Here is a 13454-nt window from a genome sequence, read left to right on the forward strand (position 1 = left end):
CTCTATTTCCTTCAGTTCTGCTCTGATTTTAGTTATTTCTAGCCTTCTGCTGGCTTTTGAATGTGTTTGCTCTTGCTTTTCTAGTTCTTTTAATTGTGATGTTAGGGTGTCAATTTTGGATCTTTCCTGCTTTCTCTTGTGGGCATTTAGTGCTATAAATTTCCCTCTCCACGCTGCTTTGAATGTGTCCCAGAGATTCTGGTATGTTGTGTCTTTGTTCTCATTGGTTTCAAAGAACATCTTTATTTCTGCCTTCATTTCATTATGTACCCAATAGTCATTCAGGAGCAGGTTGTTCAGTTTCCATGTAGTTGAGTGGTTTTGAGTGAGTTTCTTAATCCTGAGTTCTAGTTTGATTGCACTGTGGTCTGAAAGACAGTTTGTTATAATTTCTGTTCTTTTACATTTGCTGAGGAGAGCTTTACTTCCAACTATGTGGTCAATTTTGGAATAGGTGTGGTGTGGTGCTGAAAAAAATGTATATTCTGTTGATTTGGGGTGGAGAGTTCTGTAGATGTCTATTAGGTCCACTTTGTGCAGAGCTGAGTTCAATTCCTGGATATCCTTGTTAACTTTCTGTCTCCTTGATCTGTCTAATGTTGACAGTGGGGTGTTAAAATCTCCCATTATTATTCTGTGGGAGTTTAAGTCCCTTTGTAGGTCACTCAGGACTTGCTTTATGAATCTGGGTGCTCCTGTGTTGGGTGCATATATATTTAGGATAGTTAGCTCTTCTTGTTCAATTGATCCCTTTACCATTATTAAATGACCTTCTTTGTCTCTTTTGATCTTTGTTGGTTTAAAGTCTATTTTATCAGAGACTAGGATTGCAACCCCTGCCTTTTTTTGTTTTCCATTTGCTTGGTAGATCTTCCTCCATCCCTTTATTTTGAGTCTATGTGTGTCTCTGCACATGAGATGGGTTTCCTGAATACAGCACACTGATGGGTCCTGACTCCTTATCCAGTTTGCCAGTCTGTGTCTTTTAATTGGAGCATTTAGCCCATTTACATTTAATGTTAATATTGTTATGTGTGAATCTGATCCTGTCATTATGATGTTAGTTGGTTATTTTGCTCATTAGTTGATGCAGTTTCTTCCTAGCCTTGATGGTCTTTACAATTTGGCATGTTTTTGCAGTGGGTGGTACCGGTTGTTCCTTTCCATGTTTAGTGCTTCCTTCAGGAGCTCTTTTAGGGCAGGCCTGGTGGTGACAAAATCACTGAGCATTTGCTTGTCTGTAAAGTATTTTATTTCTCCTTCACTTATGAAGCTTAGTTTGGCTGGATATGAAATTCTGGGTTGAAAATTCTTTTCTTTAAGAATGTTGAATATCGGCCCCCACTCTCTTCTGGCTTGTAGAGTTTCTGCTGAGAGATCAGCTGTTAGTCTGATGGGCTTCCCTTTGTGGGTAACCCGACCTTTCTCTCTGGCTGCCCTTAACATTTTTTCCTTCATTTCAACTTTGGTGAATCTGACAATTATGTGTCTTGGAGTTGCCCTTCTCGAGGAGTATCTTTGTGGTGTTCTCTGTATTTCCTGAATCTGAATGTTGGCCTGCCTTGCTAGATTGGGGAAGTTCTCCTGGATAATATCTTGCAGAGTGTTTTCCAACTTGGTTCCATTCTCCCCGTCATTTTCAGGTACACCAATCAGACGTAGGTTTGGTCTTTTCACATAGTCCCAAATTTCTTGGAGGCTTTGTTCATTTCTTTTCATTCTTTTGTCTCTAAATTTCCCTTCTCACTTTATTTCATTCATTTGATCTTCCATCACTGATACCCTTTCTTCCAGTTGATTGCATCTGCTACTGAGGCTTCTGCAGTCTTCGCGTAGTTCTTGAAACTTGGCTTTCAGCTCCTTTAAGCCCTTCTCTCCATTGGTTATTCTAGTTATCCATTCTTCTAATTTTTTTTTCAGAGTTTTTAACTTCTTTGCTATTGTTTTGAATTTCCTCCCATAGCTCAGAGTAGTTTGAAGACTTCTTCTCTCAACTCATCAAAGTCATCCTCCGTCCAGCTTTGTTCCGTTGCTGGTGAGGAACTGCATTCCTTTGGAGGAGGAGAGGTGCTCTGCTTTTTAGAGTTTCCAGTTTTTCTGCTCTGTTTTTTCCCCATCTTTGTGGTTTTATCTACTTTTGGTCTTTGATGATGGTGATGTACAGATGGGTTTTTGGTGTGGATGTCCTTTCTGTTTGTTAGTTTTCCTTCTACCAGACAGGACCCTCAGCTGAAGGTCTGTTGGAGTTTACTAGAGGCCACTCCAGACCCTGTTTGGCTGGGTGTCAGCAGCAGTGGCTGCAGAACAGCAGATTTTTGTGAGACCACAAATTCAGCTGTCTGATAGCTCCTCTGGAAGTTTTGTCTCAGAGGAGAACCCGGCCGAGTGAGGTGTCAGTCTGTCCCTACTGGGGGGTGCCTCCCAGTTAGGCTGCTCAGGGGTGAGGGACCCACTTTAGGAGGCAGTCTGTCTGTTCTGAGATCTCCAGCTGCATGCTGGGAGAACCACTAGTCTCTTCAAAGCTGTCAGTCAGACAGGGACATTTAAGTCTGTGGAGGTTCCTGCTGACTTTTTGTCTGTGCCCTGCCCCCAGAGGTGGAGCCTACAGAGGCAGGCAGGCAGGCCTCCTTGAGCTGTGGTGGGCTCCACCCAGTTCGAGCTTCCTGGCTGCTTTGTTTACCTAAGCAAGCCTGGGCATTGGCAGGCGCCCCTCCCCCAGCCTCGCTGCTGCCTTGCAGCTTGATCTCAGACTGCTGTGCTAGCAATCAGTGAGACTCCGTGGGCATAGGACCCTCTGAGCCAGGTACGGGACACAATCTCCTAGTGTGCCGTTTTCCAGGCCCGTTGGAAAAGCGCAGTATTAGGGTGGGACTGACCCGATATTCCAGGTGCTGTCTGTTACCCCTTTCTTTGACTAGGAAAGGGAACTCCCTGACCCCTTGTGCTTCCCGAGTGAGGCAATGCCTCGCCCTGCTTCGGCTCGCGCACGGTGCGCCTCACCGACTGTCCTGCACCCACTGTTTGGCACTCCCTAGTGGGATGAAACTGGTACCTCAAACAGAAATGCAGAAATCACCCGTCTTCTGTGTCGCTCAGGCTGGGAGCTGTAGACCGGAGCTGTTCCTATTTGGCCATCTTGGCTCCACCCCCCATTTGAATTCTTTTGCCATGGTATGCACAGTGCTGTTGGCTGTGATCATGATATTTGTCCTCAAATATGTATACGTCTATGTATATAGAGACAAGGTCCTCGTGGTAGGAGGGGCATTTAACACTTCTCTGTCACCCAGGCTGGAGTGCCATGGTGTGATCATAGCTTGCTGCAGCCTTGAATTCTTGGGTTCAAGCGATTCTCCCACCTCAGTCTCCCAAATAGCTGAGACTATCGGTGTGCACCATCACACTGGGCTAATTTGCCTTTTTTTTTTTTTTTTTTTTTTTTTAAGAGATGTGGTCTCACTGTGTTGTCCAGACTGGTCTCAAACTCCTGGGCTCAAGTGATCCTCCTAGCTCAGCCTCCCAAAGTCATGGGATTACAAGTGTGAGCCACCACACCTGGCCCAGTGAGGGATCTTTCTTTATATGACCTTCCTGGTTGGCTGGTATGAGGCTGCAAAGGTGACTATGTGAAGTGCAGAATGCAGTCGGACATGACATGGAGTAGGGCTGTTCACCTGTGCTTCCACCACTTCACAATCTAATCTCAGGTGGCCCTGTCCTTGCCGTGACTTGACCTGACTCTCATGCTCCTTAGAGTCTGAGCGCCACTTGCCATTTCTCCTGCCATTTCTAAGGATGTGCCTCTAATGGTTGTTAGTTATTCTGCCCTTTCTTTGATCTCCTCTGTCAGGCAAAGTCCTCAGAGCTTGGTCCAAAAGTCCTGTGCCCTGGGGTCCCCCTGGGTGAGCATACCCTAGGTGTCAGGGCTGGAGGTCTCTTCGGTGCCTCCCAGCTCTTCTGTGCTCCTCACACTCTGCTCTGTGCACATTGGCTGTATTTGTAGGCTACTGCCTCTTATATTTCTCACATTTCTTATTGGTGAGAGTGTATCATCCTCAGACCTCTATGATAACACTGTGCCCACACACAGAAGCTACTCAATGTTTGCTTGTTGAAATGAGAGAAAATATTTGTCCTTAGTACAGAAAGAAGATGAAGTCAGCCTCTGATAGAAGCCCACCCATAGACTAGTGTGTTGGGCTGCCTTCCAACTAAATGTGGAAGTTAAATCCTGAAATGAGAGGCCAGTTGAAGATAGATAGGCATGGATCTTGGGAAGGCTTGCTCACATATTCATGTTGTCCCTGTTTTCTTGTGGATAAAGAACTCTCAGCATTTCATGTGGGCATTAAAGTACTGAGGTCTCTCTCCCTGGCTACTCAGCCTATTTATTTCTGTGTAGATGAAACAAGCTCAATAGGGCAGCGTTTCTTTGTCTCTCTTATCAAATGGCTGACAACAGCCTTGAAGGTTAAAGTGAAAGACATTTATACATTTACATTTCATCTGGTAATTTTCGTTGCTTTTAGTTCTTCCTTTACTTCCAGGTAAAAGTAGTTTACTCTCACAGAATGCTTATTTCAATAATCATTTATAATATCAGTACCATTGGTCTTTGATGTTATGATTCCCTTATGTAAACATATGATTTTTTCAACATTAGTCAAACAGCTGCTATGGGTGATGACACACATATTCAGGACTCCACAGTCCTGAAACAACTTTTTATTCTGATATTTGGACTTTTTCTAAAGTCGCTTAGAAAAACTAGATTTTCCCAATTGTCATTTTGAGCAGGTTATGGAAAGCAGATGTAAACAGATGAAATGGCTGTAGCAGAGTGATATTACTTTGTACATTTATTTTAAATATTATTTGTCTATACAAAAGTGCTGTGCACCACAACTTAAGAGGTTATAAGATATAGCAAATATAAAAATTATAGTTGCTTTTATTACCTATAAATCTATTATTAAAGTAGATGAGAACGGGCGCAGTGGCTCACGCCTATAATCCCAGCACTTTGGGAGGCCGAGGTGGGTGGATGACCTGAGGTCAAGTGTTCGAGACCAGCCTGGCCAACGTGGTGAAACCCTGTCTCTACTAAAAATACAAAAATCAGCCGGGTGTGGTGGCATATGCCTTTGATCCCAGCTACTCAGGAGGCTGAGGCAGGAGAATTGTTTGTTTGAACCCAGGAGGTGGAGGTTGCAGTGAGCTGAGATCGTGCCACTGCACTCCAGCCTGGGCCACAAAGCAAGACTCCATCTCAAAAAAAAAAAAAAAAGTAGATGACTAATACTGCCCCCTAAAACTGCACCTTTTTTCAGGGTTCAGAGCCCTCAAGTAAAGCAATGTTGGATAAACCAACTAACTTGGGGATACATGCTACCTTCTTTTCTCTGGGAGCTAATTTTTGTTTATTTATATTTAGTTTTCATTTATTTATATGGGATCTGAGTTTTATTTTTGTGTTTATTTTGATTGATTGATTGATTGATAGAAAATCTGAAACCTCAATTGATGACAGACCCCACAGATTGAAGTAGCAAAGTTGACTGAAAAGCCCTGTTACCCTTATGGCATCAATGGCACCAGTAAAAATGGTGAACATAGATTAAGCATGTGCTCTGGGCCAACTTCTGTTTAGAACACTTAACTAACAAACAAACATTCTCCCATTTAATTCCCACACTGGCTCAAGATAATATTCTATACCAATTTACAATGGGGAAACTGAGGCAAGAAAGGATTAAGTAATTGGCCCTATCTCCATGGAACTGCCTACTTGGGAATTTCCCATGATTGATGGATGTCTGCCTGTAACTGAAACAAAATAGAAGATGTGAAAAAACTATAAATTTTTATCTATCCTCTGCACCATGTTTTCTTTTGGAGATAATGAGTAGCTTCCTGGTTACTCTCTCTGCACTTGTCTATGAAACAAACAAAATCTTTTCTCATCTTTTACATTTTGACATTCATTTGTGCCAATACAGTTAGTTAGTCTTCTTCCAGACATTTTCCTTCTTAAACTTCATCTCTGTGAAATTAAAGCCTTTGTCTCTAGTTAAGGAATCCCTGGCTAAATCACCCAGAGACAACTAACTAACTGGCTGGCCCTTGAAATATCACCCAGAGACAACTGGCTGGCCCTTGAAATAATCAGAGTAGATGTCACCCACAGCCTGGTCTCTGGGGTGGGCAACAGGTCCTCTGTCTGACAGGACAGGCCAAGGGCTGTGTAGCTTTATAAAATTGACGGCTGGCGAGTGCGTTGGGTGGTGGGTGGCTAGAGGGAGGGGCAGCACATTTCTGGCAAGCCAGCTCATTCCTGGGAGATAGGACCCTGGAACGGGAACCCCCAGCCTCACTGCCATCTTGCCCTGTGACCCTAGGAAGGAGCCCTGTTCAGAAGAAAAAAACCACAAATGGAGCCTTTTCTCTACTTGTTTATGGTTTGTCAATCATCTTGTACCCTTCCTTGGAGGTTTTGATGAGGATCTGGGTCCCAGAACTCTCTAGAGTCCATTGTTCTTCAGCGCAGAGGCTTCCTCTCCAATGTCAGTATCCCCATCCACACTACCTCCTCTGCGCACCCAGCACCCGCATTCAAATGCTAACCACAACAGTGGGATTCAGTGACCCAGAAGGAAAAGCCGCAGAGTGCCCCTTAATCCCCCAAAGTCATCTTGACTCTGCTCACTTCTTCCCCGCCCTCAGTTAAATATGCTTGTCTGTCACACAAGGGCAAATGCCTCCGACATGACTGAAGGCTGGTCTCTTTGAGCAGACTGACACCACGTTGCAAAAGAAGTAATCTTTCCTCTATGTTGCCACAAGAAAGCAAAAGCCCTTAAATTGTGATCACACTATGCAAAACTGTCCTTTTTCTGAAGGGAGGTGGCAGCCCTGGCGCGGGAGAGCACAGAGCAGCTCTCTTTCATTTGTGGCTGCATCTGATCCACCTTTTTAACACGCAGCCAATGTTCATGCGGAACAGAAAGCAAGCATCAAAGGACCAGACCCCCTCACCCCCCTCCAAAATTCAGCAGCCTTTGTTGTCACTGGAGCTGGGTGGTTATTGAACTTTGCAGACCTGCTGGGCCTGGAAAGTGAAAACACCCTCCCGAGCCAGCAGGGGTGCTGCTGTGTGCCTGGGAGATAGGGCTGCGCATCCGAAGGCCTGGCGGTTGCCATGGCACCCTGACACCGAGATCATTGCTTATGAATGTCACTGGGGGGCTGTGACTAAAGTTGTTTATGAGTCAAAAGTCTCATGAAACTACAGGAGGAAATGATGACCGCACCTCGGCAGGCTGTGGGAAAGAAGGATGGATGGAGTGTCGCGGAAGCTGACGTGCTTTTCTCCCCACTCAGTTTGCTAAGGAAGATGGTCTTTAAATATGACATGTGAAGCAAGACAGGCTGAACATGCTGATATTTCATTCGTCACCGTGCATGACACAACGAGGGAGAGGTAGTATTTTAAATCATTTACTGGCCCGCTGTCATTTTCACATATGACAATCTTGTGCTTTGTGGCTTAGCACGCAGCACAGGGCTTAGCTCCATGAGGCCCCAAAGAGGCTGCCTTCTGCCTATTTGCCTTCTTCTCTTCCCTTTGTTCCTCTGGTGTGAAGGTTATCAATTTTCAAGGCTTTGGACCCAAGGTAACAGATAAGGAAGGTCGTGGGCACTTCCTCTTTCCTTAAGGAGAAGTTTTAGATAGCAGTGATCACTATTATTTCTGTAATATGGACACAGGGAAATGGCCAACTGAAGTGTGTGAAGATCACAGCAAAGGAAGGCAAAGCTGATGGCCACGGGGGGAAATATGGAGATTCTACTTCTATTTGTGGCATATTTCCCCCACCCCAGAGGAAAGTGTAACTCTTTTTATATTTAGAGAATGATAGAAAGGAGATCAAGAGAGAGATTTCTCCTTTCTTCCTTTGAATGGAGAAGAAGAAAAAGGGAGCAGAGGAGCCCCTCTCCTTTCTTCCACTCCACCCAGCAGCAGGTGATTAGGGGAAAGGGAGGAAAGTTGCTGAGAAAGAAGCAGAAAGGGAGGAGAGACAGATGGAGGATGGGGGAACATGGCACACTAAGGGATGCATGGGGAGAAGTTACTCCATGTGCACGCTCCTTAAATTAAACCTTTACTTGAAATTCAGATCTGTTTTTAAAAAAGTTAGAACATAATTCTTAAAAAATTCATGTCATAAAAATTAAGACTTGTTTTTCAAAAAGGATCCCTTAATATATATATATATTTTCTGCAGCTAGCTTCCCTTGTTCATTACAAATACTATGCTATTAACAAATAGGATCTATAGAAAGCTTTTGAGGACTTCCCATATGGGCTATGTTGAGATACCCTTTTAGCCCACACTCTCTCTCTTCCTGAGGTCGCCCTCTGCCCTGATTTCAGACAGACAGGAGCTGCTTACCTCTGACACGGTGCAGTTGAGCTGGAAGATCTGCCCTTCTCCTTCCACCTGCCGCACACAGAGTTTGCAAACCAGCTCCCCTGTGTTCAGGCTAAATCTTTCCAGAGTGAAGGTGCAGTGCAGGTTTCTTTGAGACCCACTCCAAACATGGTAAAATGGAATTTCCTAAAGGATATAAAAGGGTTAACCACAATTGAAGGACTAATACCAAAAATAACTCTCAGATGGTCTGCTGCTAGGTACTCTCAGTATCACACCTGTGGCCTCATTTAATCCTCACAACAGCCCTATGTTTAAGTACATCCTGGCCCCTTATCACATGAAAAACTTGAGGCCCAGAGAGGTTCAATAACTTACCCCAAATCACACAGCAAGTAAGTAGCAGGGTTGAGATTTGAACCTAAGGAGTCAGCCTCCAGAATCCATGTACCTAGCCAGTCTGCCACATGTCTCTAATTTACAACAGGAGCCATTGTAAATGATAAAGAAAAAAAAAAAGAGTTTATACAATTCCCAAAATAAAACTTGCACACACCAGCCATTGCTCATTAACAGAATCCCTGTCGTGACATTCTGGAGAAAAGCAAAGGAAGTCTAAAGGATACTGCACTGATGCGGCTCCCTTTCATGCCTACCTCCTCCTCTGCCCAGGACGGGGGAAGCCAAAACCCACTACAGCTGGAAACTTCAGACTCAATTAGCTGCCACAGAAAAGTTCTTGGCACCAAGCATCGAACAGGCTTTAATTTTCTAAAAGTCTAGACCACCTTACAGAGCCTATCCTAGAATCTGTTTTCAATAAAGGAAAGAAAAGGTTGCCACATAAAAAATGGGACGGCATGGCAGTAAAAAGCAGTGGCTTTGGAGCCAAATCCAGTACAAATAAGAACCCCTTATTTCGCTTACTTGATAACCGGGGGCAAGTTACTTAATCTTTCCATTGCTCAGTTTTCCTATCTGCAAAAAGAGTAAACAAAGAGTTTCTCATTCATAGGTCTGCTGGGGTTAAATGAGATAAACCAATGTATGAAGAGAGTGTCCAGCAGATGGTAAGCATTCAGCCAGGCTTAGCTTTAACTAATATCATATTATCATTATCATTAAAATAGTATTTTCTTATAATTGTATAAAGGAAATCCCTTCTAAAACAGGGAGATTTATAGTATCTTATGACAACTGCAACACAGAGGAAAGAAGAAAGCAAAGAAAGAGGTATACTGAGTAAGTCAGAAGCCTTCTGTTTCCATCAAGGACTGAGCTGTGCATAGAGAGTCTGGCATGCAACCTCCGTCAAAGCTCATGATTGTTAACAAACCAGTAGGCTTGTTTCCCATAATTTATGTGTAGGAACTTGACCAATGAGAGTGAGAATGGAGCCAGAATGTCTTCCCTTCAGTCTTCCAGTATGTTCATTGACCTACATCAGGAAATAGCTACCAGTTCAGCAGTAATGCTGGGGTTTGGGTTGAATGTGCATAAATGTCAACATGGATTCGCAGCTCTCTAAATATGTCTGCCACTCCTAGGATGGCATATGAGGCTTGCAATCCCATCAAAGTGGTTTTCTCAAGATCTCAGGCTGACGGATGAAGGAGGGGAAAATTCCTTGAGGGTCTTGTGCTTTTCCCCCAGGTATATACAAATGACACTCGGGACCAGTATTTTCTTGTCTGTTGTTTAATAATATCCTGATTGGGTTTTACTTTTACATGCTATTTCAGTTCTCCAAAGTAGGGCTCCCTCTAATTTTTCAATGTAAGGGTACTGGCCTAGGAAAGCTGAAGCCTAATTTGTGTCCCATGGAATAAAAATGTCCTTCTGTTTGCTTCTGTGCATGCATTTGAAGCTGTTTTTACCCATTGGTGTGAACATTTACTATGAAAATTAATTGAAATGATGGATTTGGAAGCCTTTCATTTATTAAAAATAAAACAATGATGGTACATTTATTTAAAGGAGGAATTTTTAAATAGCATTCCTTCAAATATGTCTGTATTTCTCAAAAATCCTAAATAACCCCAAACTATTTTGGAGAAACAAGTAATGACATATGATTAATTTCAAGGAAGGGGATTTCCTCTGTCTATATAATTTTAGATCTCTTTTCTTAGAGATGTTTCCAGACCTTTTGTTCGGCTTGGGAACCTTACCTGATATTTAGCCAGCAATTTGCTCTTCCAGAGGGAATGGGCAATATCGTGAATTGACAAGCGCAGGTTGTGGGTGCTGCCTTTAAAATGAAGAGCCTTAGGTTCTTCTAGGAGCTGTCCTCCCATCTGTCTCTCAAGATGTAAAATTTCCTATAATGACATGCCCCAAATCCAAAGCACATTATTGAATTGCATCACTTCTGTCAGCTCTCTCATTGAATAAGTTTCTTTACTGCCTCCTGAATGGCAGACGGAACTTGTGCAACACCATGAACACCCACTTTTGCAGCCTCGAGACCCTCTAACTAAAACCCCTCCCATTTTGTGTGGGCCCAGACCCTAATAACAAACTATGTTTTGGCAGTCTGCATCACACAGTTGTGGAACAGTTTCAGTACAGTTTGCCCTTTACCCACTGATGAGTGGAGTATTTAATCAAATATGGGGGAATAACATCAGAACTCAAAACCAGAGAGCCATAAATTAAAGAAAAATAGGTAGAAATGTAGACAAACTGATAAGAAAGTAGATTTTCAATTAACTTTTACAAAAAGGGACAAATAACTAGAAGAGATACTCATTCCTTGGACTTGATAAAACCAACCAACAAATAAAAAATTAGAACCTGTTTTAGACATTTAGTTCCATCTCCTATAGTTTCTTCAAGTACAGAAATAACATAAAAATTTTTCTTAAAATGATGTATTGCATAATTCCCAATTATTAAAAAAATTAGAATATGCTGATTATATATTCTATTAAAGGAAAATATTTTGATACAGATTAGGAAGGTTTTAAAACACCAAATATTGAACTGAACAGTTACTCCAATTACATTTTCAAAAGAATACTTTTTATTTCTTGATAATCGTGGCTGATGAAAAAATTTGCTACATAATTTTCTTGTACTATACAGATACAACATAACGACAGATTCTAGATATACTTCCATTTCTCAGGCTAGTTAATGGGAGTCAATGAAGCATTTCCAACTGCAGCTGTAATTATCCAAACAGCAGCAAACCATTAGTTATCAATGAACAAACTGTCTTGGGTCTCCTCTGCTGTCTGAACCATCCCTATGCACGTTACTCCTCTCATGCCTTAAAAGTTTTAATGGTACAAATACATAGGAAATTTGTGACCCATTTTAAAATAAGGGTCCAGGAATATATGGATTTTAGAAAAAAATCAGAGCAAAATGTAATTTTTTTCTTTGGTGATATTTCAATAGAAAGCAGGGAATTCAAGAACACAGGTGCTCTTTCAGACTGTAACACGCACGGATTGGGTACCCACCAGGGTACCAAGCACAGGTGGGTCGCAGTGGAGGATTTCAGGCATGGGAACCAGATTGCCTCATATTCAGAAAAATGCATCCACCTTGCATTTGTTGAATGAATTCTAACCCATGCACTTGTAGAGCAGTAAGTGTGGTGGCTACCACCATCATTGATTACATGCAAACAGCTCATTTCAAGATGCTGCGTTAGTGGTTCTTAGTGTCTGTCATCTTTGGGTGAGGCAACTATTCTGAACCATGCAAGCTGCTCAAAGGTCCTATAAGGTGTAAAAAAATATTAGGATAATGTGGAATGTGGTTTCAGACAGGGCGTCCTCTAATTAGTATCTAATGGAAGAGATGAGGCAATAGCACACTGACGTAGACAAGTGAGTGGTCCAGCTGCCTGAGAGGATTGACCTGCTACTTAATGTTGCTGGCTGATGAGTAGCTATGGCTTGTGACAGGAGCCCGAGCAGTCAGCCAGCCCCCAGCCACAGTCAGCCAGACACCTTGACACCTTGACACATATGTTGTGTCATTGTCCCCCTAGTCTGCTGTGCCTGAGCTCAGCAGGCTCCGAGGGTCTCCCGTAGGCCATACAGACCCATCCAGCCCTGAGTCACACACGCTCCTCACAGAACGTGGCACACCCCACTCCATGACACCCCACGCCACAAGAATCCAGCCATGTGGAAGTGGAGAAGAAGAAAAGTGAGGGTTAATTGCAGTTTCTTCTGCTTCAGCAGGAAGGCATAATGAGCTTATGTTGATCATGTTTGGTGTCTAGTTAGCATAATACAGAAAGCTGATGTTCCCAGTGAACCTGGCACCTGACAAATTCTAAAGCTAAAATGATGTTTGTTTATAAGCCATTAGAAGAAAAGAAACATAATTAGAAATCTTTAAGATTACAGTCATGCCAATCAATCAGTTCCAGCTTCTTTCCATATGCCCTAATTACCTCATCAAGACGTCTAAAGAGCAATCGATAGTAATTATCTGATTACTATAGATCTTCATTATGTCGAAATTATCTCCCTGGGATGTCTAAAAGAAGATGCATTGTATTCCGGGAGGTAATTGTACCCAACAATGTATAATCCACACCCCATTCCTACAATCAACATAGACTGCCAGAGGATATGAAGAGCATTATCAGTTTTCTTGGCAGGCAGAACATTGAAAAAAACCCAAACTGCCTATTGGCCATGACCTTGAAGTCAGGAAATCTAACAAGGCATTTTGAGTGCAAAGTCTTCATGGGAGTCAGCCCAAGAATCAGGCTCAGTTTTTTGTTTCTTCAGCAATGATTTCAAAAGTCATGGTAAAGAATTCTCCCTAGCGGGGAAAAAGTCTAGACCGGCTTGGAGGAGCCCTTTTTTGGACAGAAAGTACCAAGTGCCATTTTAAAGACAGTGGGACCACAGAACACAATCCTTCCATAGTCTTAAGCTCGCCATTTCTCCATCACCCAGGACTGACACAAAGCTGTGGCACAGAGCTGGAAGGAACCTCACTTTTTTCTCCCTTCCAATTGGACATAAACCCTGGGGAAAGACAAACTGC

The 13454-nt window shown here is 42.9% G+C and overlaps 1 protein-coding gene across 1 annotated transcript in view; it reads right to left on the reverse strand.

Moving 5' to 3' along the window:
- Positions 1–13454, reverse strand: part of UNC5C (unc-5 netrin receptor C) — a 400199-nt gene that overhangs the window by 11956 nt on the left and 374789 nt on the right. Inside the window, exons 13-14 of the mRNA XM_030819147.1 lie at positions 10604–10753; positions 8454–8618 (exon numbers count right to left, since the gene is read on the reverse strand). Coding sequence (XP_030675007.1) covers positions 8454–8618; positions 10604–10753 — 315 coding nt within the window. The remainder of the gene's footprint in view (positions 1–8453; positions 8619–10603; positions 10754–13454) is intronic.

Source organism: Nomascus leucogenys, chromosome 9 (genome assembly GCF_006542625.1).
Source record: "Nomascus leucogenys isolate Asia chromosome 9, Asia_NLE_v1, whole genome shotgun sequence".
NCBI classification, from domain to species: domain Eukaryota; kingdom Metazoa; phylum Chordata; class Mammalia; order Primates; family Hylobatidae; genus Nomascus; species Nomascus leucogenys.